The sequence below is a fragment of the Photinus pyralis genome, unplaced genomic scaffold (genome assembly GCF_008802855.1).
Source record: "Photinus pyralis isolate 1611_PpyrPB1 unplaced genomic scaffold, Ppyr1.3 Ppyr1.4_LG7, whole genome shotgun sequence".
Classification (NCBI taxonomy): Eukaryota; Metazoa; Arthropoda; class Insecta; order Coleoptera; family Lampyridae; genus Photinus; species Photinus pyralis.
The window spans coordinates 7,742,817-7,769,607 of record NW_022170738.1 but is presented as its reverse complement, the minus strand read 5'-3'; the positions used below and the strand labels follow the sequence as shown (position 1 = coordinate 7,769,607).

At 38.4% G+C, this 26,791-nt stretch overlaps 1 protein-coding gene across 2 annotated transcripts; it reads right to left on the bottom strand.

Moving 5' to 3' along the window:
• Positions 1–676: 676 nt before the first annotated feature.
• LOC116176833 (integrin beta-PS) lies at positions 677–26,035 on the bottom strand. Of its 2 annotated transcripts, none has more exons than XM_031495625.1 (12): positions 25,878–26,035; positions 17,527–17,689; positions 16,972–17,479; positions 16,699–16,927; positions 12,407–12,491; positions 7,836–8,006; positions 7,391–7,651; positions 7,057–7,347; positions 6,769–7,005; positions 1,735–2,019; positions 1,269–1,685; positions 677–1,221 (listed from the first exon to the last, which is right to left on the bottom strand). In XM_031495625.1, exons 2-12 carry the CDS (start codon positions 17,686–17,688, stop codon positions 1,153–1,155), a joined length of 2,715 nt encoding a protein of 904 aa, XP_031351485.1. In that variant the 5' UTR covers position 17,689; positions 25,878–26,035; the 3' UTR covers positions 677–1,152. The 2 variants fall into 2 exon arrangements, with proteins under 2 accessions (XP_031351485.1, XP_031351486.1); XM_031495626.1 differs by lacking the exon at positions 12,407–12,491 and adding an exon at positions 11,868–11,952.
• Positions 26,036–26,791: the final 756 nt, after the last annotated feature.

Below are 26,791 nucleotides of genomic sequence, written 5' to 3'. Positions count from 1 at the left end.
TGGTCACTACCCGGAAAGAGGCTACCCCCAGGCAAGTATGCTAGAAAACTTTGATCTTGTCCCGCTAGTAGTTAGGAGAAGGCGAATGGCTGTTACTTATCTATATAAGCTTGTGCACAACCTAACTGACTGCAATTTGCTACATAACTCGACAAAATTTTATATACCACGTCCCTCATCTAGGAATAAAATCACATTTCAATTGCCAAGATGTAGAACCAATATTAGACAGAGCTCACCGATTTATACAATGTGTTATCACTATAATGATATTTCAAGTCATGTAGATATTTTTCACACTCCATTACCTATCATTCTTAATTATATTACTTAGTTATTATTTTTTTTTTACGAGTTAGTTACTTCATTAATTTTTACTCTCTCACTTATAATTTTGTCCTATTCTAGGGTTTTGTATTACACCTGTTTGGACAATAAAGATTATTATATTATTATATTATATTAGGTATAACATTTTTACAGAACTACTTAAAACGCGAAATAACTGGCGCATATGCGCTGGCTATTTAGTATGGTATGATCTTTGCTACTGCCAACAAAATGATTTATCATTTCAATTGTAAAAAACAGTTATTGATTGATGATGGGTTTCAGATGTTTTTGTTGTACCCAATGTTTCTGATTTTTACTATAGAATTGGGAGTAAAATAACAAATTCATTTAACAACTGTATTAAATATTAATAGTGTAATGGTTACCTAAAAACAATAATGGCAGTACAAAACATAAAGGAAAATAATATGCTTAATATATAGGATGACTAATTAGTAAACACTCTCGTACACAGTATAACCTCGTCGACACTGTAAAATCCTTTGTACTCTCTTTACCTAAAGTTGAAGCATTACTGTCGAATTTCTTGCTTTAAGTACACCACGTATGGCTTAAAATTTTAATGGAAGCTGTAATTAATGGCAATCTTAACATTACATTAACTGTCCTATTCCAAACTATATAGTTGTTACATGTTCGTTCGCATATAGCACTATTAATTTCTTTACATATATTACACGTTAATTGTAAATTGTATTACAAAATATGTCTAGTAAAAAAGTCTGTTAGGTAAAAATTTTAACTTTGGCAAATAAAGTGGAAATTTAAAACGCGCTTTACTACAAATGGCATTCATAATTAACCTTTTCCAGCATAAGTGGGATTTTTAAACGTCGACGTCGCCTGCTTGTAAATTGGATTTTCACCCTAAAATTGGATAACTTAAGACAAGTACACATAAAAGAAGCTCTTACAGTATCCCATTTTGCCATCATTCGCTCTTTCTCAAACCTTGCGAACTCCCTTCGATCGTGGATCGTAGCAAACAGTTTCCACAGTAATAAAATCGCCAACCCCATTAAAACGACAGCGGCGATCACACCGAAAACTATGCCTAACAGTAACACCTGCCCTTTGCATTCGCGCTCTTTCTGCGCTTTTACAATGTAATGTGTCTCGTTCTGTTTCCGATAAACAAATATGTATCTGCAGTTGTTTTCGTCGTAACCGGCGCATTGGAATTCGTTATTCTTCTCATCTGGTACCGCGGTTTGTACTTCAATAGGAGTGAAATTGGAGCATTTTTCTATGCAGTTGTCTTTATATGGACCCATCTGATACATTTGGCAAAGGACACAAGGTTTCAACTCTTCACAGGTTTCAGTGCAATTCTACAACACACAATGTACATAAGAAAGAATCGTTAAGATGGAAACTTACGGGACATCTTTCACAGTATTTCCCCGTGTATTTTCCTCCTCCATCTTCGGCTTCATTGCATACGCATTCTCCACAAACGCACTTACCGTGACCATCACACTCTTGAGCGTTACTTTTCGGAGGATAGCAAATGTTGGTCTCGTTGTAGCAGTCGCACGCTTTTCCAGTCCACGGTTTATTGCATTTACATTCACCGCAATCGCAGATACCGTGACCACCACAAATCACGCCACCGTGGCGATAGCAAGAGAAATTGTCGCATTCACACCAGTCACCATAAATTCTCTGGAAGGAACGATTTAAATCAAATATTGTTTTCTAATGTGGTGTACATTGTAGAATGGCGATTTGATCATATACAAGATATAAATATCAGAATAAAAAAAATCAGATACAGGATCAGGATCATGTAACCTTAAAAAGACCTTTGATAACTCTCTTTTGAAATAAATAATAATAAAACAGAGTCAAAATATGTATTGTATTCTTCCCCAGCCGAAAGTAATAGGCGATTACGCGCTCTCGCCTCAGTAAGTAGATGCGCAGTAGGAATCCAGACGCAATTATTGCCAAACCTCTAAAGTCCATTTTGGTAGTTTTTGGATCGCTCCGGTCATGTGCGCATGCGCGTTGCACCTCTTTGCGCAGCGTCATCTTTGACCTGTTGACGAAACCCTTGGACTTGTTGACAAGGCCATTGCATCTGTTGGGTAAAGCCGTTGGATCTGTTGCACATGATCGGAGTGATCCATAAAACTACCAAAATAGACCTTAGAATTTCCCATAAGAAATACATGGAGATTTGGCGATAAGTGCGCCTGTATCCTCATTGTGCATCTATTACATACGAACAAACGGTCAAAAAGTACTAAATAGTGCTCTCTTTATCCTTGTCAAGATAGACAACCCTGAAAACCCATCACCTTTCAAGTTTTCTTCGGATCACTTTATTTGAATTCAAGGTCAATGTGATTTTGGACCAGACTTATTTGATGTTTAATTTTGTTTAAATAACTGCTTTGTTTATTTTGATTTGTAATTGTAAAGATATTACGGATAAAGATTAGATTTAGCCATCTGGAAATAATTGCGTAGTATTTGTAAAAGTTTATCTCTGGTCATTGCGATAAGGAGTTTGTTATCGCTCCGTAAAAGTCAATTAATTTTGAAGTTAAGCAGGTGTATGGCAGTCGGCCGTAATCAAGTTTGTTTCTGAAAGACCGCGGGTAGTCTTGTTGATAATAAAGTTGCTGTTGAAGGAAGTTTGAATGTTGTACCTATTAAGATATTTCACTTTTTTCATTTTGATGAAAACGTCATGGCAGATTGTCGAGAGGTACGAACGCCTTTGAAATTATGTTTCCTATTAGGGACTAAATTGTTCTCATCCAAACTGAGTGAAAAGTTGCCGTCAGGTTTGCCATTCGCCTTCGCCATTATAAACAGGAAGGGCTGCAGTCGTAGAATTAGCAGAGAGTATACTGTGCATGCATCGAAATGATCAGAAGGTTTACTCTATAAAAACGGCTGTATAATTTATCGTGTGGTATTTGTAGGTATTTGCTGCAGTTGCATTTTGGGGTGCCACAAAAATGAGATTTCCTTTTTAATTGTCCGGTTTTAAACCAGTGATCCATAATTAAAAACAATTTATTTAAAAAAACGCACAGGTGACTTAGGAGTAGTAATGCTTAACTACGCACTGAGAAAGGATAGCACTATAGCAGTTTACTGAAGTTCCTGATAAACAGTGCAAGTGTACGACAAGCGTAAAGTTTCACTTGAGTGCAGGGTGCGCAGTGGAGCTGCTAGCTAACAAATTTTCAAAATAAACGTGCGACAATTTGAATTTGTTTCTTGCGTTGGGAGAGTTTTTTGTCGTCATCTAGCGATAGCGAAGATGATGTACTAGCCATAACTTCTACTTTACAAAAAATTGCACTTAGTCATTAAACTGAACGCCACAAATTGGTCCTTTACAGGAATTTCAAATTTATATTCCTCATCGTTTATCATAAGTAATACTGAAATCGTTTGTCATTTTTTAGAATAGAGATTTGTCGATTACCTAAATCTAAAATGAGGTTATGGACAAATGACTACAAATATTTACGAATATTTATGTTCCATTGAGAGCAATTTTCACATGGATTTCTTCAGTTTCTCGTGCAACACTCGTGCAGTACGAGTTTTGCCAATCGAAAACGCTATTATTTTAAATGGACGCCATATTGGATTTGTACGTCACTAGTGATGGGTCGCACGTGAGCGAGTCGTCAAAAAGAGTGGCACAGTTGAGTGTGCTGTGAACGAACGACTCTAAAAAAAAGAGCGACCAGCTCACCAGCACATTTGGGTGTTGCTGTTGGTAATCGTGTTATTATACGTTTGAGCCATGAGTGCATTGTGCAAGCACGTTAGCACACTGCACAGTTCGTTCGTTGTCATTCAGATTACACTTCGTGCAGCTGCAGACGCGCACAATTCGTATGCACACTGACAGGAACATCGCTGAGCGAGGAAATGTAATTAATGTCGTTTTGCTGTTATAAAAATTAGGGTGGTAATTTTTTTAACAACAATACTTTTAATACCCGGTTTATATTTTGCACACACGTACGTACAAGTGGGTATTTGTTTCTCTTTTTAGTAGATTCGCACAGCCACAGAGTTGTAATACTTATATACAACTCTGTGCGCACAGCACACTTCGCATTGCATTTATTCATTCTCTTTACTTTACTTATTAATTTAATTAACATATTCTGTCTCTTCATTCATTTTTTTTCCTATAATGTTTTATACTATTATTTTATTATGTTTTTTTTCTCTTGTGTGATATTTTGATATTTCTTACACTGCAGTTTATACTAAATTTTTGTATTGTTCTGTTACTGGAAATATTTTTCTGTTGAACAATAAATGCAATTATTATTATTATTATTATTTACACAATGCTAAGAGTGACGGCACATTTGAACGACTCTTTAATGTGTGCTGTGTCATAAGAGTCAGCACAGCAAAAAGAGCTGGTTCGACCCATCACTATACGTCACTAGATAAAACAATTACAAAACCAGTGATACTAAACACTTTATTTCATTTGGGAATCAACCTTGCATTTTTGCGTTGAAGTTTACAATGTATTTCTTATGGCAATAATTCCATGGTTGTGTCGATGGTGACTATGCGAGACAATAAATGAATGAATTTGGTTTCAATCGCAATCAGCCATGGAATTATATTCTCATAAGAAATACATTGTAAACTTCAAGGCAAAAATGCAAGATTGATTCCCAAATGAAATATTAAGTGTTTAGTACCACTGGTTTTGTAATTTTTTTCTCTATCGAGTGACGTACAAATCCAATATGCCGTCCATTTAAAATAAAGAAGTTGATGTCAATATCTCGAAAACCGCCATTTTGAAATTTTTTTTCTACGTCCATTGAATGTATCCCATCGAATCTTGTAACTTTTACTTGAAACTTTCTTCGATAGCTCTTTGTTACTAAAATATTGACCTTTTTAAAAATTCCGATTTTCACTTTTTTCCAATGATCTACGAAAAGATTTATTTTTTCAAAATATTGCATCAGAATATTTATCAGCATCAAATACTACACAACTTTGCCAATTTAATCGAATCTGTAAGTAGGTAGGTATAAGAATAGCATAGATAACCATGTTATCACACTCAATTTAAGACACACGTCGATTGTTTAGAAAGACTTTAGTAGTACAGTATGACTGTATTAATTGTAGCGAATATTCTAGAAATCCAGATAAACATGGAGGCGGAGAGCGGATGTGACGCATCCTTTCCGGAAAATACGATATGTTTTGTTCGAGAATATTCGGTTAACTGTACAAAATTGCATATCTCCCAATACATTTAAAATTTTGCGGGATCCCGCAAATACCGGGATCCCCCGGGATTAACATATAACGATCCCGCAAATACCGGGATCGAAATTTTGCTGCGGGATTGCATTCCCTACTCGCTTCCTTATGTACGCATCGAAAGTGAAATTTTATGCTTGTCGGACTAGTTTGTTTATTTCAGGACTTATTTTGTGGACTTTCTTTTTCTAAGAAGGCATATGCTAATCCGTCGATCACAACCAGAAGGTATACGCCATATACCCTCGACTGCAGCTCTGTAAACAGGCACTGTGATACGAATACAACTAATACCTAACCCAAAGCGGCGTTAATAGTCAAGATACAAGGTTGTTGCCACGCATGCGCAGAACTGTGATCGCAGTGCTGCAATGGCGGGATATACAAATTAACCTTACTTTCTGGACGTCCTATGTATTACTTGAATTCGAGGTCGATTTTGTTTTGTATCGAAATTATTTAATGTTGTGTATTTTGTTTTCATAATTGTAAATTTAAATTACGTGTTAAAAATCTAGATTTATTCAGTTAGGAATTATTTGCGTAGTGTTTGTAAACATTTATCTCCGGGCGGTTGCGATAAGGGTTTGTTATCGCTGCGTGAGCTAATTAAATTTCAAAATTAGCACGTGTTATCGCAGATAATTTTTCGCCTTAGTGAACACAGGTGTTTAATTTATTCAAAGACGCAGTTGGAAGAACGGAAAAGGAATTTGTTTTAAATAAAGGTGGTGGACGTTAATCGTGGCTTGTTTGTTTTGGTGATTGACAGTTTTGCCGTTATTTAAGCCAATTGGAAAGACTAACGAACGCATGTTACGTGGTATGTGTCATTCTGACCCTGAGCGCCTATTTTTCTTTTCAGCTTATTTGATCGATTTATGTCGAATAATTGTGTTTCATCTGTAAATGGTTGGTTTTGTGATTAATGCAGTCCAAATTACGACCCAGATAAGAGTTTGAAGTTAATTTTTTATATTTTGTACCCAGAATTACTAACACCAGGTGATAAGTGAAAATTTGTTAATTAATTCTTTGGAATTTTATAGGCGGCAAGAGTTCAAAAAATATTGAAAAACAAGATTCAGCAATAAAAAAAAGTATAAGTAGATTAAAAATCAAAATGCTTACATGTAGAGGATTGTTTGGAATATCACATTCACATTTATTGCAAATGCAAGCTCCTCGTCCGGAGCACTCTAAAACATCTGTCACGTTGGGTTGCTTACACCCTTGGGTGAAAGTTTGATTGACTAGTGATTTTAATGAACACTCGCAATGCTGTCCTTGATGAAACGGATCACATTCACATATTCCACATTTTAGTGTACCCACATTGTTACACTCCTTCGCGAATAGTTTATAACCCTACAAAACGCAAATCAGGGGATTTTTGGTAGCTGTTGAAATTCAACTTACCGCATCCCCCGCCTGATCACAAGGACAGGAGCAAAGCATCTCAAGATCAATATAAACGCTTTCAGACAAACCAATCGGGTACACTTGAATCGTCTGGTTCCACTTGCTGCGGTCTTCCGGACATTCTTTAAGGAACACTTCTAAACGAAAATCAATGACTTCCCCAACTTTAAATCCTCCGCACGATTTAGTATTATTTTCTATTGCGTCTGAGTTACCGCATCTGCTGTAGTACTTAATTTCGACCCATGTGCTGGAATTGTCTTTCAGTTCAACGTTCGAGGAGATTTCCTACAATTGATTGACACATCCATCCTTCAATGAAAGTGATTACCTCGTATTGCTTCCTCACAAACTGCACAACGTTAGAGGAGTCCGCCGATAAAGTTCCACTAGACGCGCCTTCGATGTGTTCCTTCAGACTATTGTAAATTTCTCTACGTTCCTCGGTAACGGCGAAGATAACATTGATCGCGTTCTCCTTCACTTTGAGATTGAGTTGAGAAATGCTGGGATAATCCTGAACGCTTGAATACGAATAATATTGATCTTGTAAATGGCAGCGACCATCGTTAGGTTTGATAATTCCTCCTAACTGCAAAATAGTTGTTAAATGCATATTCGAAGTCACATGACTAATAATGGAATGGAATTACGGTCCTATTTATTTAAAAATCTAAAATAGTAACATAAAAAAGGTCTGTTATGGATAACCCTATTCCTGAATCAGTCACATAAGGATAAAATTCCATTCCACATATCAAAAGCAGCTCACTTACCTTTCCATCACCGGCAGAATGAAAACCATCATCGGTTGAAAAAACGAGCAGCCTTCTAGCGTTATCTCTCCAACCGATGTCCTGCTTGCACACCACCGCTTGCATAAGGGCGTCAAATCCGCCTTCGGGAGCGTCTAAATTACCGGAGACTCGAGCAGCTTTAACCATGCGCTAAATGAAAATCGTCAATGGTTATTGCTGTAAACCATTGATCGTTTCGGTTAATGATTTTGAATTCTTTCTACATTCGGTAGTAGAACTCAAAATGGTTGGTTAGGAAGTGTTTTTTTAGGATTCAATATTGTTATATCGGCCACTTTTAAAGAAAAAAAATGAAATTTATTTAAAGGGGCACAAATCCATAGTATTTTTTCGTTGAATCAAAAATTCTTGAAAAAGTTGAAGTTGTGTAATGATTAATCTGATGTTTGACAGATTTGAATGGGCTTGGTATCAAATGAACGTTTATTTAGGTAGATGTGACAAACGATTTTTTTAGATATTTAAGTTTGTTCCGCCACAGTAACATTTTAATTAACTTCGTCGTGAGGCGGCAGTCGCTAATCGGTAAGGTTTAAGCCCACTTCCTTCTTCATCACCATTCAGAGGTCATGATTGTACCGGTCGAATTTTTGAGTTAGTATTGCCATAGAGTAAACAACGTATGGTATTGCCAATAAAAATGTTTCTTGAAAAATACTTCCCTTTTTTCATATAATTGTACGTACCTAATACAAGTAGGCTTATATATATTGTCATGCATGAATGTAGCGGAGAATGCTATTGTAAATGCATATTTTGCTGCAGATTTCCATGAAAATAGTTTAGGGGCCACAACTGCAGTTCAGCATAAAATTATCGTTATCCAAACAAAGACAAGGAAGTAGATAGAATGCGTACACGTTCGGAGTTATTAAAATATCTAATAGTGGGTTGGTCCTCACAGGTACTTTTAGTTCTTAAGAAAAGTGGCAGGGGCATTGTGTAATCCGAAAATCATCCTGGTATATTCAAATCATCTAGTTCCTGGAACGGTAAAGGTTGTATATTTTCATCCAAACCAATATGACAATATGCACTACGGATATACTCGTACTTTTCAGTTCACACAAAAACGTCACTCGACTTACTCAAAAATACAACCGTTTCTAGACATTAAGCAGAAGTAGAAACTTGCAACTTGCATCAGATTGCCAAAAGCATCAACACAATAGTTTTTTGTGGCACTATCAGAAGAAACGATGGATGAGTATTCGTTATAGCAGATATTGTATGGGATTTTTAACTGCAGGAAGTAAGAATACAAGATCACCGCCAAGCCTAGATTCCACAACTACACCTAAAGCTGACGTTATTCCTAAGAAGAAACCGGATCAAGAGAATCTACTGACGTCCTCAAGAATCCATTACATCCTTCACAAAAAGCCATAGATTGAAGCAGAAGAGGAAGGCCAAAGATAAGGTCCCAATGAAAGCACCAAGTGCTTCCACTGGGAGTGGCAAATTGGCTGCCCAAGGAGTACCAAGGCTCCACAATAGCAAAGGGCCATAGTGACCTACGCTTACATTCCGGAGGATTCTGAAAGATGTCATCGACCCCTGCAAACCAAGGAACATCAACCTATTTTTTGGTCGTGAGGTCAACGCGCATCACCTGTTGAGGCAGCTGGGACACAAACCATAGAAGTGAGTCGTTGAGAATACATTAACTCAACCTCACTGGAAATAGTTAACAGCCACCATCATCAATAAAATTAGGCAGGAGGTGCTAGATATGACTCTGGCAACTCCACAACTTGGCCAAATATAATTAACTGACACAAGGGAAGTTTCACTCTTGGACCATAGACATATTTCATTTGAGGTGAATGTCCTATGGAGACAAACAGTAACCATCAGAGTCCCTCAACCTCCAGACTGGTGCTTTTATGAGGAACACATCAAATGATCTACACTGACTCTTACATAAAACATATGAAGCAAGTTGTCCAGTAAAAACCAAAGGACTTACAAAGGAATTCACCCTAGTGAAATGGGTACCTAGAAACTTCAAGCAACTGCAGGATGGTTACTAACCGGCAGAAGCGAGACACACTCTGGTAGTCATATAGGGCAGCACTTGCTACAGGCAACTCCGAACTAAGGAGTTCCAAGAAAAGGACTTGGTGAAAATTCTGTGAAAGCATTGATACGATCCCAGCAGTTTTGCGGCTACAAAAGTATCACTCAAACAGCATCACACACCTTTGAAAGGTTACTCTCCAGACTCCCACCCTCAGATTAAAATTGTTAATCTGAGTTCCTGTAAAAGCTCCCATGCTGGAGGATATCACCATTGGCCTCAGTAAAGAGGTCAAATATATGGTGATAACCTTTGGCCAAAAGTTAACGTGGTACCCCCACCTGGAGAAGCTGGTAAAAAAGCCTGCAGAAGATTACGGGGAAAAATGAGGGCCTAACGCCAAAAATGACCATTTGAACAATCATTAAACTTCTAGCATCATATATGCAAAACGGGGATAGGGATAAACTAAAACGAGCATTCGCATTGAGCCAAGAGAGACGCGTTTCAACGCACGAAAGCTGAACGTATCGCATTTGTATGTGCGTTTAAATTAATTAATATTGAGTGGAAAAAGTGCCAAATATCGTTCTACAAGTGTTCTTTCCACACACATCGATACGTTGAGAAGTCGCATTTCAACGCTAATCTAGCAGATTGGAACAGGTATTTGTGTTGTCTACTTCCACTTCGTGTACGAGGGACGGCTACCATCACACGAAGAGCTTTTGTTGTTAAAAGGTCGATATTATTGAAAGAACAATTACCATTCAGTTTAGGGATTGCTCTGAAAGTGATGTAAGATTGGAGTGAGGCTTTCGTCCTAATAATCCTACTCTTGCAAACTGGAGCAGTTTACCTGCATGCTACATGTGACGCCACACCAGCTGTCTCAAGACAAGGTTAGTTGGTTTACATTTTTACGTACTTAAACTGACTTGTGTTTGCGTTTCTATGAACAATCGCTTATGTTGTTGCGTGTAAGACTTTGGGATAATTTATAATTGAATTGTGTATACTGTTTACATTGTAACTTATAACGTTTGAGTAATAAAAAAAGCAGACGATGTATTACCTGCATTTGACGGTATATATTGATTTGAAGATATAATTCAGCTAATGTATCGATTTTGATGGGATATTTAAAATTGGCGTTTTATCTGAGCACAACGTTTCCATTGTCATAAATCTACCCAAATTAAGTTGTGGATAACTCAACACCACATTATTTCTTTACCACATAATACATCCAGGTATTTATATAGGCAAAGCGATTTTTGGTTTGAGCTAGAAAGCTGTTCTGCCAAAAATTTCAGAATTTGACACATTTATTCTTATTCTATTACTTTACTGAATATCTGTACTTATGCCCCAATTTTATGTAGAGGTCTACTAAAAAATTCATAAGTAGTACTTGATGCTTCCCAGTGCGTTTCAGTAGAGGTACAAAATAGGTACATCATTCTTTACCAGCAAAAGTTAAGATGAGAATTATAGGCACTTTAACAATGGACCCCCATTATTTTGTCTGTGGAGATAGTATCATGTCCTCAAGTATGTTGGCAATTTCAGTGTTGCCAACTGACATAAATACTACGGATATATGTGCCTATCAATACAATCAAAGACCATTTCAAAAGTAAAGTGGCCAATATGTTGTTGTTATGTTAATTAGGAAGGAAAGCGTGGAAAAATTACGGAATTGAAAAATAAGTAAGTGCTTCCTGACATGTGTTAAATAAACTTTTAAGTCCGGTTACCACAAATATTTCCATACAACCATCAAAAAGCCATGCAAAAAGTTGATCTATTAACAAGTATTATAAACAATGTTACAACAGTATATTGTCCTTTCGTAGCACGTTGAAATAACCAATCCCAATGCGTTGCATGCTGAGAATGTAAACTTAAAGAGTAATGCATTAGAGTGATAAACAACAACCAAATATTAAGTGACACGCGAAACTTACAGCGAAATCATCAGTTTTATTTGATAACCTCATGGAATGGTAGAAACCATACGGTGCCGAACAGTTTACACATGGATGTTCTAAACTATAATAACAAACTTAACTGACATATACACATGCAAGCGGATAATTAAGTACGACAAGTCGTACCTAACCAGTGGAAAATACTTCAACACGTTTCGGGTGAAATACTTTCCAAAATTATCTAAAAGAAAAATAATAAAAAAATAACCGTCCCCATGCCACATGCGAATCTATAACTACCTGAAATAAAAAAAACATTAACATCAGACCACATTAAAGCCTAATATGTCTATAAGATCATTGAGAGAAGACTAGTGGTCGACTTATCGACCGACATATCAGTAATCATGCCGTGAAGAAGATGACAAAGAGAAAATGCAAGCTTAATTTACAAATGTTGTTTGGAAGACGGAAAAACGGCTGTAGGAAGGCCAAAATGAAAATTTTGACAGCTTCATGTTTATAAGGCAGGATAGGTTGGAGTATTAATAAGTTGACATTATTAATAAACTTACTGCAAACTTAGTGGTATCATTACTTAAAGGCAAGTGATTTCTATAACCATACGGCGCTGTACAATTGGTGCACGGCATCTTCAACCTAGCATCGAGAAATACAGTCATGAAAGCGGCAGAAAGTAACAATTAAAATGTTGATTCGTTGTCACACTTCAAAATAACGCATTCCAAGCAGTTAGGCAACTGAAAATTTTAACGGAAGTTTTGTGCAGTAAACGAAATTAAACGTAATGAATTGAGAAATACAGTCGATAAGAGATGAAAGAGCCTAATATTGAAAAAAAAAACTTATATATAAACACAAATTGCAATACACAGATGTTGTGGGAAGCTTCAAACATACTGATACTTTTTTGAACGGTTGATCTTAATGTTTAATCTTCAATGCCCCAATGCCTTTCAAATAAAAATGTTTGGGCTACTGTCTTTTCCACCTGCGTACCTCAATTGAGTCTTTACATGTTTGCCGCCAATATATTTGTTGAGAGAACCCAACAGATGATAGCCGCTTGGGGCAAACATTTTAACCGTAAGTAAGAGACATTTTCCCTCCTAATGTATTGTTGTGTAAACGTCTTGTAGAGTGGACGTTATTTTGGTCTAAATACCAAAAATAATGACGGGATACCTTGTGTATAACAATATTTCAAATTATTCAGTTGATTATTGTATTTGAGTGTTATTTTCGATGTTATTTTTCCTTTTGGAATTGTTATACGTAATTCTTGTTTAAATCTGATCCTTTTTGTAATTTATTCAGTTTAGATACGATGCTTTAACTAAGACACATCTGCCCGAATTTGAATTATTTAAAAAAGGGCACATCCGGTCGTTTGCGATAAGGAGTTTTATTATCAGGCAAAAGTTAATTAATTTTAACGAAATGCACTTCTGGTGATAAGGTGTTTTACGATGTGCGCGGGATTTTTCGGCGTAAGGGGGGACGCGTTCCTTCAAAGCTGGCATTATGAAGGCTGATTGTTATTGGCGGTGTTTTGGAAAATCCTGAAGGAGATCATTTGTTAGGGGAAGTGGCGTTTCTTTAAACACGAGAGACAACGTAAAAAAGGAGCCGCATTTAGTTTTCGCGACGGCAAAAGAGCGTGTATTTCTGTTTACATCAACTAACCTATTCATTTACTTGAAGACGCAGTTCGTCATTTTTATAATAAACATATGAAACAAGTTAACCAAAGTTGTGCCAAAAGTTTAACGCGTCTCCGATTACGGAAAAAGTTTTGTCGGGTTGAAATCAGAGCACGCAGTGTAGTCGTCAAGTTTAGTGTTATCAAAAACCAGTGAAGTTTCCGGAAGCTCTCAGCGTGTGTGGGTTATTTAATTGCACCTGAATATCGCAAACCTTGTACAACCAAATTATTTGGATTATAAAAAAAACCAAGTAGATAATTTAAAATTTTTTTATTTATTTGTTTGTAGCGTGCTTTGTAGGCTTTCATTTTTTGCAGAGATTTTGTTTTAATTTTGTTTCTTGTGTTTTGGAATAAATATTTGTTTGTTTATTTTTATTTTATTTTGCCTTTATAAAAATAAAGGAGTGGGCGGGGTTTCAACCAAGGCTGCTCTACCAACCCAACCCACTATACATTTACAAATATCCATGCCCGAACCCGGATTCGAACCAGGGACCCTTAGCACCACAGTTCAGCTTTAACTGAACTGCGTCACACGGGCCCTATCCATTGTGCAACCCAGAGAGTTTTTCAGGCCTTCTTGCTATGGTTGCCACTTAAGCGATTTCAGGACTGGGTATGGGAATAAGAAGTATTCTCCCAGATTCGGTAGAACGCGAATTAATGAGTTTCATCAATGGGTTCTCTCTGTTCGAAAATATTGGCTAGCCAGAAGAAAGCCTCGCTAGGAGCTTCAAATCGTCTTCATTGAAGTCCATAGAATTAACTCTTCGAAATTGGTTTGTTCTTGTTTAGTTGAGAGCTATCAGGAATATGAGGGCGATAAAATTCCTTGATGTCGTACAGGTTGAAAAATATAATAATTTAAAATGCAAATTGGAAGAAAGTAAGAAAGTAAAGTAAATTTTCTGGAAGCTTTTTTTTCTTCATGGTATTAATTGGGCCCCTAGAGCTACTCTCGTGTGATTATGAGAGGGAAAAAATTGTTTTTGTTGTTAATATTTAATTAAAATTCGTTTAACGTACACGTTTGGGGACATTCTATACGAGAATATTATGTGTAATTTACATGTTTGGAGACATTTTGACTTGACATTATTTGAAATAAACTTTTGTTAATTTGACTTCATTGTTATACTACCTCGTCTTCTCAATTTCATGGGGGAGATTAAGAATTGAGCTCAATCCTATCCGGATGCCCGGAACGAACTATCGGTGTGGAAGATCTCAAGCGTTTATTTTATTTTCCAACCCTGAGCTAATTGGCCGTTTATGAGGCGGGTTTGAGGTGTAAAGCAGCGCCAACCGAAACCTCAGATCTGTAAATTGACAATTGACAAACCTAAATCGAGCAATTTCACTAGACAAAATAACCACACAGTATACTTATTTGTGAAAAATGTTTTCATACTACCAAGGATGTCTTCAATCATAGGTATGTCAAAAGGTCAATTAATCGATTAATTGACCACTGATTTGAAAACTTGCACTGGTACCTCTCATACTCCGCGAGTACAACCCGCTAAGACGTTGGCGTCGTACTTACTTTCCTATACATTGTACCTGAAAATTTGGGAAAACCATGAAAAGTTCCACCCTGTATATACAACTTGCGACGATACATACATTTTTGAGAGTTGACAACCATGCAATTTCTAGGTGGGAAAAAGCTGCCTGCGCCATCTAAAAAGCACGAACGCGGGTTACGTTTGGCATCTTGTTTTGAATGGCGGTCGTGAACGCGTCGCTCCATAAATGTTTGTTGGTATTTTGTTTTTTTTGATGCAGGTAGTAATTTTTACATTTCTTTATATCGTATTTGTGTATTGTATGCCGCATTTTATATTTTCTGTGTGGTTCAATCTTTGTTTTTGAAATTTACTTGGTTTAACCGTAATGCAGAATCAAATGTGTGATACCGTTATGCTATTGTTTGTAATTGTTTACGTTTTTGGTGTAATGTTTGCTTAAATTATGTTTATTAATGTTGATTACTTGGTCTTGTCCCTCAAGTAACATTCATTTCATATAAGTACTGATCATTTTATTTTAATATGTGGAAATTACCGATTCGTTTGATGTATGTATTGACTTGTTGTTTGTTACTAACAATTGTCTCCGTGAATGAAGCAGTCACGGGCATGGTAAAAACTGTAACCATTTGAAGTACGACACCTAATTCCGTGATTGTCTTCGACATTCAACTGTAGGTTCGAAACCCCGAAACCTGGGGCGGGTTACCCATCTTGCCGGAGCGGGATTACGCTAATCAAAGCTCTTCAGTTGAGAATCTATGTGCGACAAATGAGTGGCGATTCAATAATTTCCACATATCTTGTTTTTAGTTAAATTTGCCTACAAGGCCACGTAACTTTCCATCTTGCTTTTAACAAAAGCACTTTATTGCACCAAAGACGAGTCACATCCTGTACTCTTAACCCTTTCTCAGAATTTAGGTATCTGCTCCTACCTGACCCATTGTTCCCAAAAACTTGTTTTTCACCTTGAGTGTAACCAACATTGTGTATATGCATTTACTATCTTTGTTAACTACTGCTTAAACTTTTACAGAATATTTTGTTAATTAACTTTTGGACTGTTTTAATCAAACTGCAAGGTTTTTCTTCGTCGTACTCTTTTTACCCTTGGCAGTTACTTTTGCGAGAGTACGACACCCTTCTGGCTTTGCTTACATTAACGTACATCAACTAAATTTTCGGGTTTTCACAATCATAATAATTACGATTATTAATAAACACACTTTTCACAATTTTGGTGTTTTATTTTATGTTCCTTCCCGAGTGTACTTCAGGTCATGGCGTTGTTTACAACTAACGTAAGGGGGTCCTGTTTGATCATGTGCCACTTTTCAAATTTAAGCGGGATCTTGTTTAGTTTTCGAGGGAATAGTCATTTGGGTGGCCATTTTTAAACGTTGCCGGGTTGACTTTATTTCCGTGTTCTTGTAGTGTGAAGATAGCGTAGAACCTGGGGGTTAAGTACACTACAACCATTACCTGCATTTGTGATCCAGTTTATGAGAACAAAGATTTACTTGGTTCATAAGATCAACGCGAAGTATCAGTATGATAAAGCTTCATATACCTACTTAGCATTAGACAGAAAAGGTATACTTACTTTGATTGAACAGTACTAACGTAAGGCATAACAACTTTATCAACGAAACTACCAAATCCAAGTTGAAACTGGCTGGTAATTGACTGCATGGATTCCGCCAACATATTTCCCAACTTCGACAGTTTGTCCTTATCGTCCTCCATAGATTTACTCAGATCCATGAGGTAATACAGATCGACCGGGTAATCGTGCGCTTGCGCGTAGGATACAGTAAAACTAAATGACTCGCCTGAAACACACAATGTTTACAGTATCGGATCAGGGGAGACTTACGAGCTCTCAGCTTCATATGCACTCTTTGTGGAGTGATTTGTATGCTCTCTGAAGTAGTTTCAGTATATGTGGTCTCATATGTGGTTTTCGAACCGCCGTAAGAGCCGTGGGCATCACTGTATCCACCACTTGCCCCACCATATGAGGTACTATACCCACCACTACTTGAAGTACCACTCGAAGTACCATATGACGTTCTTGCATCACCGAATTGATTGCTTGATCCACTAAATTCGTTATTTCCACTGCCGTATGAAGTTTTCGTTTCGGTGTAGGTGGTCTTAAACGTTCCACCATCCCCAACAGTCTCAGAATACGAGGTATAGGTTCTATTTTCAGCTGCTCGGGTGTTTCGATGACCGGTTGAGGATTGATGTTTCGACAGGGGTTTTTGGGAGACAATACCGAAATAGTTACTGGGAAAGTATTGATATTCCTTCGGGCATTTTTTGTGTGGTTGCTGACCGGCCGGCTGATAACATCTTGGATGGTGATCGAATTCGGTAGACTGTAAAAACACGCCGTAGGTTTTGAGCGTCGCGTTTGCCGTCTTACCGGATCGTAGCACCAAGCGCAAGAAGGCGTTCGAATGCACTCTTGACAGTTCGTTTTGGATATGCACGGATTAATACCTAGGAATGTTTCTGCGTTTAATTGTACGATGTATAAAAATGTAAGGCATGCGAATTTTAGCAAAGGCACGTAGGGAAAGGCCATTCTGAAAAAAAAACCCAATTACTCACAAATTTTGTTGAGAACACAAAAAAAAGGAATTGCCGCGTTCTTTCGTCTTTTTAGTGTCATTACCGTCATTAGTCTCCGTTACACAAAGTATCTTGGACGTGGATTTTTACATTCCACTTGTATTTTTTGATAAAATCACCGACGTACCGGATTGGGCGACAGCGATAACCGAGGGCACGAATTCGTGACTTTAATGCTCGTTTGGTTTTGAAGAATAATTCTACTAATCATCGCTTAATATTGAATATTTAATCCCGCTCTATGCGAGTCTATTTTGATTGTGAAACATTAATCTAAGATCCTCGGATTAATTTTTAGACTTAGGTACACTTAGCATTTTTTCCAAATACAAGATGGCGCAACTAGAGCCTGCGACAAAATTTCGATTTCGAAGACATTTGACCCAAGTCCATATAATAATAATAAATGCCTTTATTCAATAAGAATGGGCAAGGTTCAGCAATGACATGTGCTGCTCTTCCACCTAACCCGATATAACATACAGACATTAATATCCTGCGATCCTTCATGCTTAACCAAGTCACCGTCTCCAACTATTGCGAAATGAAATCTGTTTCTGGGCGTACCTCGGGGCGTACATTACATTTAGAACCGAAATTATCTTTTAATGTACATATTAGGTCGATATCTATTAACTTTAACCGAAATCTTTTTTTATTACGTAGATTAGTAAATAGTGTTTCTCAATCAGTTCTATTAAACGCATATTATGCACTATGTCATAGCATATTATCGTATGCAATAATTGCTTGGGGAAATTGTCCACAGTCAAAATATGCCTTCAAGTTACAAAGACGTGCTATTCGGATGATTGCGAATTTGGTTATCGTGATGAGTGTAGGCATATTTTTTCTACACTAGGCATTCTAACTGTACCATGCATGTTTATTTTAGACTGTGAGTGTGTTATGTAAAATCCAATTTTGAAAAAAATGCACTAGTTTCGAAATTGCACAGCCATAATACAAGAAAAAAGCTTTCGCTCAAGATACCATTTTGTAGATTGGCTAAATCTCAAAATAGCACTGAAATTGTTGCCTTAAAACTTTTTAATCATTTATTTGATGATGTTAAAGTAATAAAATCACCGCGACAATTTAAACTAAATGTCAAAAAAATGTTAACAGAATCCGCATTTTACAGCGTAAAAGAGTTTCTAGGGCAACAGTGAATTGAATAACTATAGTTTGGATGTTTTGTTTTGTTTTTTGTTGTATTTTCCCATTATTTTCTTTTTGGACGAGTGTAAGTACATTGTTTACATTTCCATGAAATATACATTATTATTATTATTATCATTAAATGTGACTGTATTTCCTGATTCCAAAATTAATCTTAAACAAGCATTTTGTAAGATTTGAATTTTTTTAATTTCTATGCTATTTAATGACGGACAAAATAATCTAAGCTCGGCAGGACCAAGGATTCGCACAGTAACACTTTCACTGCGATCATAAAGGTAGAAATTAATTCGGGCTTGCGGTTGGTGTACGGCAGTGGACGAGACGACCACTCGGCGGAGATCGGTAGCAAGATGACTGCAGATGCGCGTATCGACTATCGTGAACATCCGTATGGTACAGTATTTCATATGGGGACCGCAGTTCGCCGGAAAGTGACGGGAATTGTGTGGTCTATCCGATTTTCCCGCCTTTAGGTAGGACTCATGAAGCGCTTCGTCTGGTGAACGCGCCCAATAACAGCCATTCTTCGCTAAGTTTAGTGACTCAGTTTCAGTTTTACTTCACAATAAACGGAGAAACTACCCTTAACAGCATAAATTTCATTACGTAATTTATTTTATTTACAATTGATGAACAATAAATGTATAAAAGTCTTGAAATGAATTGAATTATAACTCGAATTATAACAATTAAAATATTATTTATCACTTAACATATACACAATTTATAACAGCGCGAACTATTTATTACTTCGGCATTGAACCTGGAACGTAACTGAAACGCAATTCGATTTGCTTATACAGTAAACGCCTCTTTTTTCTCGAAAGTTCTCGAAGGTTCCCGAGTATTCTAAAATCTTCTTGAACAAACACGTCATATTTCTCGGAAAGATTGCGTTACATTCCCTTCGTTCTTGATCGCCGATGACTAATCTTTCCTAGCGTCTCGAAGTCTATCGAGATTTCTGGAATATTCGCTACAATATGTCCTTTCGCAATTCATTTAATAGTTCTGTATGTTGTAATTAGCAGATTCCAAACAAAAATGCAGTAGAATTGGTAGAATATCGAGGCTTCTTTAATTCAAAGTTAATAAGGAGATTCAGTTCCAATTCTAATATTTTTCTATTGTCAAAAGATTACAAGTCAACAACAATTTCTATAACAACCAACACAGTTTTTTTTTTACAGCTACTATCATGAGGCCTAGTACGCTTCGCTGCACTATCTTGTGCATTTCACAATACTCTCAACACTTGCCCTTGAAATGCTTAAGACCTATTTTGTGTTTTTCAAACTGCAAATCCCAATGCGGCTTCGCAGACTCTCAAACACAGTCACCGAGTCGATCCTCTTTGTCATAATGTCCGCTAGCTGATTCTCAGTTGCGACATGCTCAACATCTAATCGCCCTTCAGCTACCAAATCTCGAATCCAGAAGAATCTTACTTCAATGTGCTTCGTTCGTCTATTAATCAGCTCACTTTGAATTAGATCAATACAGCCGATATTGTCGATTTTCAGACTTGGCTTCGTCATCTCATCTCTCCTTTTTGTGTCATCCAATAATTTCTGCAACCACACGACATCCTTCGCAGTCTCACCTGCAGCAATTAGTTCAGCCTCTGCGGTAGATTGCGCTACGCACTGTTGTTTCCTGCTTGCCCAGGTGACCGTTGTTCCTCCAATCAAACACACGACACCTGAAGTTGACTTTCGGTCAGCCTGATCTCCTGCATAGTCCGCATCTGAATACGGCACCAGCTCGTCCTTCTGCCCCGCCTTATAAAGCAGACCCAAATCAAAGCTTCCTCGCACGTACTTCATTATTTGTATAACATCTCGCCAATCTCTTTTGGTCGGATCAGCCACCTTCTTTGCAGCTTGATTTACCGAATATGCAAGATCTGGTCGAGTATAACAGGCGGCATACATCAGTTTTCCAACCACCGTCTGGTACTTCTTCTTCATTTCCTCCTCCAGACGTGGTGTTTTGTCCTGTTCTCGATGATTTGCCCCAGGTAGTCTCACGGAGTTGCACTTCTCCATCTGGAAATCTTGCAGCACACGCTCCAGGTACGCAGACTGGTGGAGAAATACCGCACCATCAGCACCGCGCTTAATCTGCACTCCCAGATAACTTGAGACATCACCAAGTGTTAACTGAAACTCAGTTTTCAGTGCTGCCAGCACCTCCTCAATTTTCGCTTGCTCTCTTCCAAGAATAAGACCGTCATCAACGTATAATAGCAGCAATGTCATATCATCTTCTCGAATATAAAGACACGGATCAGCTTGGCTACGCTTGAATCTTATCTCAGTCAACTTTTGATGGATCTTCACGTTCCAGCACCTTGGAGCTTGCTTCAGACCATATAGACTTCTTTTTAGACGCCAGACTCGACCGCTTCTGTCATCGAAACCTTCAGGCTGACGCATGTATACCTCCTCATGAAGATCACCGTTCAGAAAAGCTGGCTTTACATCAAATTGGCTGATTTTCATATTATACTGCGATGCCATCTGCATTACGAACCGGAAAGTGTCTGCCTTGGCCACTGGAGAAAAAGTCTCACCAAACTCATCTATGCGCTGGCGACATCCTAATGCAACTAGTCTTGCCTTAAATCTTGAGATTGAACCGTCCTCTGCAAGCTTCAGCTTCAAAACCCACTTGGCTGGTAGCAGCCGTTTACCTGGTGGCATCTGCACGAGCTGGAATACCTGGTTGTCGATCAGCGAGTCAATTTCCTCCTGCATCGCAAGTTTCCACTCATCCGCATGCTCGCTCTGCATTGCCTCCTTTGCAGTCTTTGGTTCAGGAAATGCAGTTATCATCGCTACTGCCACCAAGTTAAGTTTCTCGGGAGCCTTCAGATTCTCACGAGGTCGAAGGTTTCTAACCGGAGCATCTTCTGGCACTGGATCTGCCAGATCTTCCTCATTAAGCTCCACCTCGTCATTCAATTCGACTGGATCTAGCTCAACCACCACTTTCTCTGCTTGCCCTTGCTTGACAGTCTCATCGTCCACCTCAGTGTGGATCTCTAGAGTATGCACTTCAGGAACAGCCTTTGCTCGTTCCTCCACATTTTCAATCAATGGACCTGTCAAGAACTTCACATGCTTGGACGTCCACACCGTGTGCTTGCTTGGAAGCCAGACTCGGAAGCCATCATCACCTACGTACCCAACAAGTCTGCCCTCGATCCCTTTTGCCTGCATCTTCCTGCGTTGCGTCCGATCATCAAGTACAAAACATGAGGTTCCAAATGGTCGCATATGTTGCACCGTATGTCTCTTACCGGTCCACAGCTCTAACGGTTGCTTGCCCTTGATTTGAGATGGTGCTGCCCGATTTAAAGTGTATGCTGCTGTGACCACTACCTCATCCCACAGAAACTCTGGCAGACCCGAACCGTGCAGCATTGACCGTGCAGCTTCTTGTACCGTCCGATTCTCACGCTCAACCAACCCATTCTGTTGAGGAGTGTACGGCATCACAATCCTGTGCTCGATTCCCTCAGCACTCACCAGTTGTCGCACCTTCTGGTTATCAAACTCCCCTCCGCCATCCGTCTGAAGCTCTTTGATGACATGCTGAAGTGCCTTTGCCCGTGCGATGAACGTGGTCAGGTGTCCCACCAACTGGTCCTTTGACTTCATCAAGTATACCTGTCTGTAACTGGAGAACTCATCCTTGAAAACTGCAAAGAATCTCGATCCCCCTCTGGCAATTGGCTCGATTGGTCCACAGACATCCGCATGAACTCGGTCTCCTGGAGCAGTAACATCCTTCACCCTCCTTCCGAAGCTGACTCGATGGAACTTCCCTTTCAAGCAACCTTCGCAGTCACCGCAGTCATCATCTATGTCTCGGATATTCACCCCTTCGTCCCTCATCAACTGGAGCAAGTCCTTCTTGTTAAGATGTGCAAACGTCTTGTGCCACATCCTCAGGCTCTCCCTCCGCTGACTCAGCAAAGCTTGTTCATGGTTGATCATTACAGCTGGCATCTTGACCTCGAAGTTACTCATCTCGCACATCGAGTTCACCATTTTCCCCGCCAAGTACCTCTCTCCCATTGGAAATCCTCGTCTGTTCTTCTTGTACAAGCCCCACTGCTTACTATCTCCCAGCTGGCACATATCAACAAACTTATTCAGGATCATCCCTACTGAGACGAGATTGGCACGAAACTCTGGAGCGAACCACATGAGCATTATCCAGTTGTGCGTCTGCCCATCACAATTCACGACCATTTCAACTGTTCCCATACCCACTGCATGACTGATTCCATTGCCCACCGTCACCGACTTTGGTTCACTGAAGGGTTGATAGGATTGGAACATGTGAGGTGATGAAATGAAATGTACACTGGCTCCACTGTCTATGTACCACGGTTTAGCACCTTTTTTGGACTGAGGTGTCATCGCCAATTCACCGCTGGCTGCCATTGCTTGCCCGAATTCTGCAGCAATCGCCAGGTTACTTACTAAATTAGTTTTCTTACCCTCTTTCTTCCCTGGACAGGCCCTTGCCCAGTGACCCTTCATCTGGCAATGCCTGCAGACATCATCTGGTTTCGGCGTTCTGGCAGTTTTCTTTCCACTGGAGGTGCTCGACCTACTTGCAGACGACTTTTTTGCTTGTTGTCTCAGCACAGTACTCGCCACCAACCCGTGCACACCACTGCTCTCTGCCTGTTGCTCGCGCTGCTCTCTGGCAACCAGCATCTCAACCAATCGATCGTATGTCTGCTTCTCCTCTGGTTGCGTGTCCCATAGATCCAAGAAATCTATGTACCGCTCCTGAGGTAGACTGTTCACCAGCATGAAGTTCAACAAAAAGTCTGGTAGAACAACCTTTTTCTCCTGTTGACTGGCAATCTGTAGTTCCATCCAGGTTGACTGCACCCTTGCTGCATGAGTGGTTACGTCCTCTTCATCAGACTTCCTCAGCGTCACCAGCTTAGTCAGCAACCGATAAACTCGACTCGACGTCTTCTGCTCGTAGATGGACAATAGTTTCTTCCATATTTCGTATGGGCTAGTACATGCTGAAACCTTGAACAGGACCTCATCAGAGAGAGTAGATCGCAGGCAATGCCTAGCCATTGCAGCCTTCTTCTGGTACTTGGCAAGCTTCTTGGTATGCTCTGCAATCGCTGCTGCATCCGATTGTGCTTCCAGACTCGGTTTTATGAAAGACTCCTCAATAGCATCAGCTACATCGGCGATAGTTAGAATATCCTCAATTGACATCTTCCACTCGCTCCAATTCTCGGCTCCTTTCAAAGGTTTTACATCTATCTTTTTCATATTGACTGAATTTCTACTTAAATCCGGCACTCAACAAAATTTTACCAACGTTACAAGACTACCATAACCTGTTGTAATTAGCAGATTCCAAACAAAAATGCAGTAGAATTGGTAGAATATCGAGGCTTCTTTAATTCAAAGTTAATAAGGAGATTCAGTTCCAATTCTAATATTTTTCTATTGTCAAAAAAGATTACAAGTCAACAACAACAATTTCTATAACAACCAACACAGTTTTTACAGCTACTATGATGAGGCCTAGTACGCTTCGCTGCGCTATCTTGTGCATTTCACAATACTCTCAACACTGTACTCGGTTTTGTATGAAAATGTCAAATTTTTCAACGTCATGGCCTCACTCATGGCTAAACAAACGATATAAACCGAATACAACAGTACTTCCTCCATGGCGAAAACCGTACTATACCGCGATCGACTGTGAATATTGGAACTGTTACATGTAAACAGTAGTATCTCGTTTTATTCCGTGAAATTATCGTGCCCGAACGCTTTATTATTTACTGCATATTATCTATGGTTGGTAATACGAGCGTTCCAGAGCAAGGGTGCTCCATTTAAAAGTGTCTACTACTACATTTATGCAGCTCCCTGTTAATACAAAAATATTTTCGCGGTGTAATTTGGTATTCTTTTGTAACTTTGCCCTTTCAAGCGAGCTTTCAAGGGATATAATCAGTTAGGTATCGTACTAATTGTGACACCCTGTAGGTACAACGGAGATTTTGCATTATGCTCCTGAATACGTTATTAACTTACCGCTCGATTTCGCGTTTCTTTCGGTTTTATTTACATTAACGATTAAGAAATGTATAACTATGCATTTTAAGCATCTTACGTAAGAAATGGGCTATTTCAAAATTATAATATGCAACAAGTACGTGCTCCCATTAAAAACTTAACCACTTACGGATGTTTTTATTACTTGCATGCATTGCTTCCTCAAGTTAAGAGCCATATGTCCTGATAAAGCACACATGAACTCGAGTAACCTGACAAGAGGACAATAATTAATTCTTTAGTTAGTGGAAACAAACTGGACATGACCATTTTGCACACTTCCAATGATTCTTCATGGAGTGTATGTAAAAACACAACTTGGATTGAATGGACCAATTGCGACCAATGACAGCCTTATAAAGAACTGCAGTGAGTAAGTATTAAGGGTAACTCAGTCAGTGATGTAAGAAAAAGCATTAACATCCACAAAGAATCATCAGACTATAAATAGATTCTATTCCTGTACGGTTCACCTATACATTAGATTAGTCATATAAATGTTATAAAAATTAACGAAGATATTGAACAAATGAAAATCTATTAAATTAAGACGAAATGAGAGAATGCAATTAATTAATTAATAAAATTGGGATAAGTATTATTTTGTTTGCGCACGCATGAAAACACCTACACTATCATTTACACGAGTATGGTTATTAAAACGGCATTAAAATGAGCGTTTCCAAATTTTTGAGGATTTGGGAATGAACTATCGAGCACTATTACGAATAAATCGATGATATCATAAATTTGTGCGCGATAGGACGTTATCTAATCTAGAAAGATTAGCAGTGTATTTGCAAAGGAAATGATAAATGAGAACGCATCTTTATCTTACCTGTTTTGTTATCTTATCCAAAATAATGCCGTCTTTTGTATTAATTTATCACATCACAACCACACAACGGAACAGACTTTATAAGCGGCACACCTCTCTAGCAAACTTATTTCATTTCTCCATTACATTACCAAACACGGATAGTAAATGCAGTGCTGCTATCTTACTGTAAATTGTTAATTAGGTGTATATAGTAAACAGGCCGAACAGGCGTATTCTGTAACTGTCGATATGAAGTTTTGATCTACTTGGACAAATTTACAGAGAGTTGTATTGATGATTCGATACGCTTTTAGAGAACAGCGGCCCTGATGTAATGTTGTTAAAGCTAAACCCGTATGATGGCGCAGATATACATATGAATCAAAACATTGAATAAAACCGTTGAGTTTTTCACTCAACGATAAAACTGAATTTTTAGCGTATCCTCAAAGTGAAAAATGGCTATTGGCTGTACTTTGTCGTCCGTCCATCCGTCCGTCCGTCTGTCCGTCACACGTACTCCTTCTACACCACTGAACCGATTTGGGCTCAATTGAAAGGGCTTGGTCCAAGGATTCCGTGCATACCAGCTGAATTTTTTCGCGGTTGAAATCACGGGGGTTGAAAGGGGTGGAAAGTGGTGTTTTGCAAATTGTGGCAAAACTATTAATTTTAGACGAAAATGTTCAATCCAAAAGTTATAGAGATTAAAAAAATGAGCAACTTTTGTATCTACACTATTTTCACATAATCTCTAATTTTTCTAGAAAAACCGGAAAAACTGTTTTTTTCGTTTTTTAATCTTCTTTTTGCGAAAAAAAGTCGTAGGGGTTTGAAATTCGGAGGAAACATAGCTTGTTTTATGATATATTAAAAGAAAATTTATCGATTAATCGATAAATTAGTCAATTAAAAGTAGTGCTTTCCTTCCA

Excerpts from the sequence above, each read along its gene's own strand:
- LOC116176833 (XM_031495625.1), bottom strand. The coding sequence starts at position 17,688 with ATGGCCTTTCCCTACGTGCCTTTGCTAAAATTCGCATGCCTTACATTT. Across the intron at positions 8,007-12,406 it reads ATGATACCACTAAGTTTGCA|CGCATGGTTAAAGCTGCTCG; the intron begins GTAAGTTTATTA and ends ATTTTCATTTAG. Across the intron at positions 1,222-1,268 it reads TGATGGCAAAATGGGATACT|GGTGAAAATCCAATTTACAA; the intron begins GTAAGAGCTTCT and ends ATCCAATTTTAG.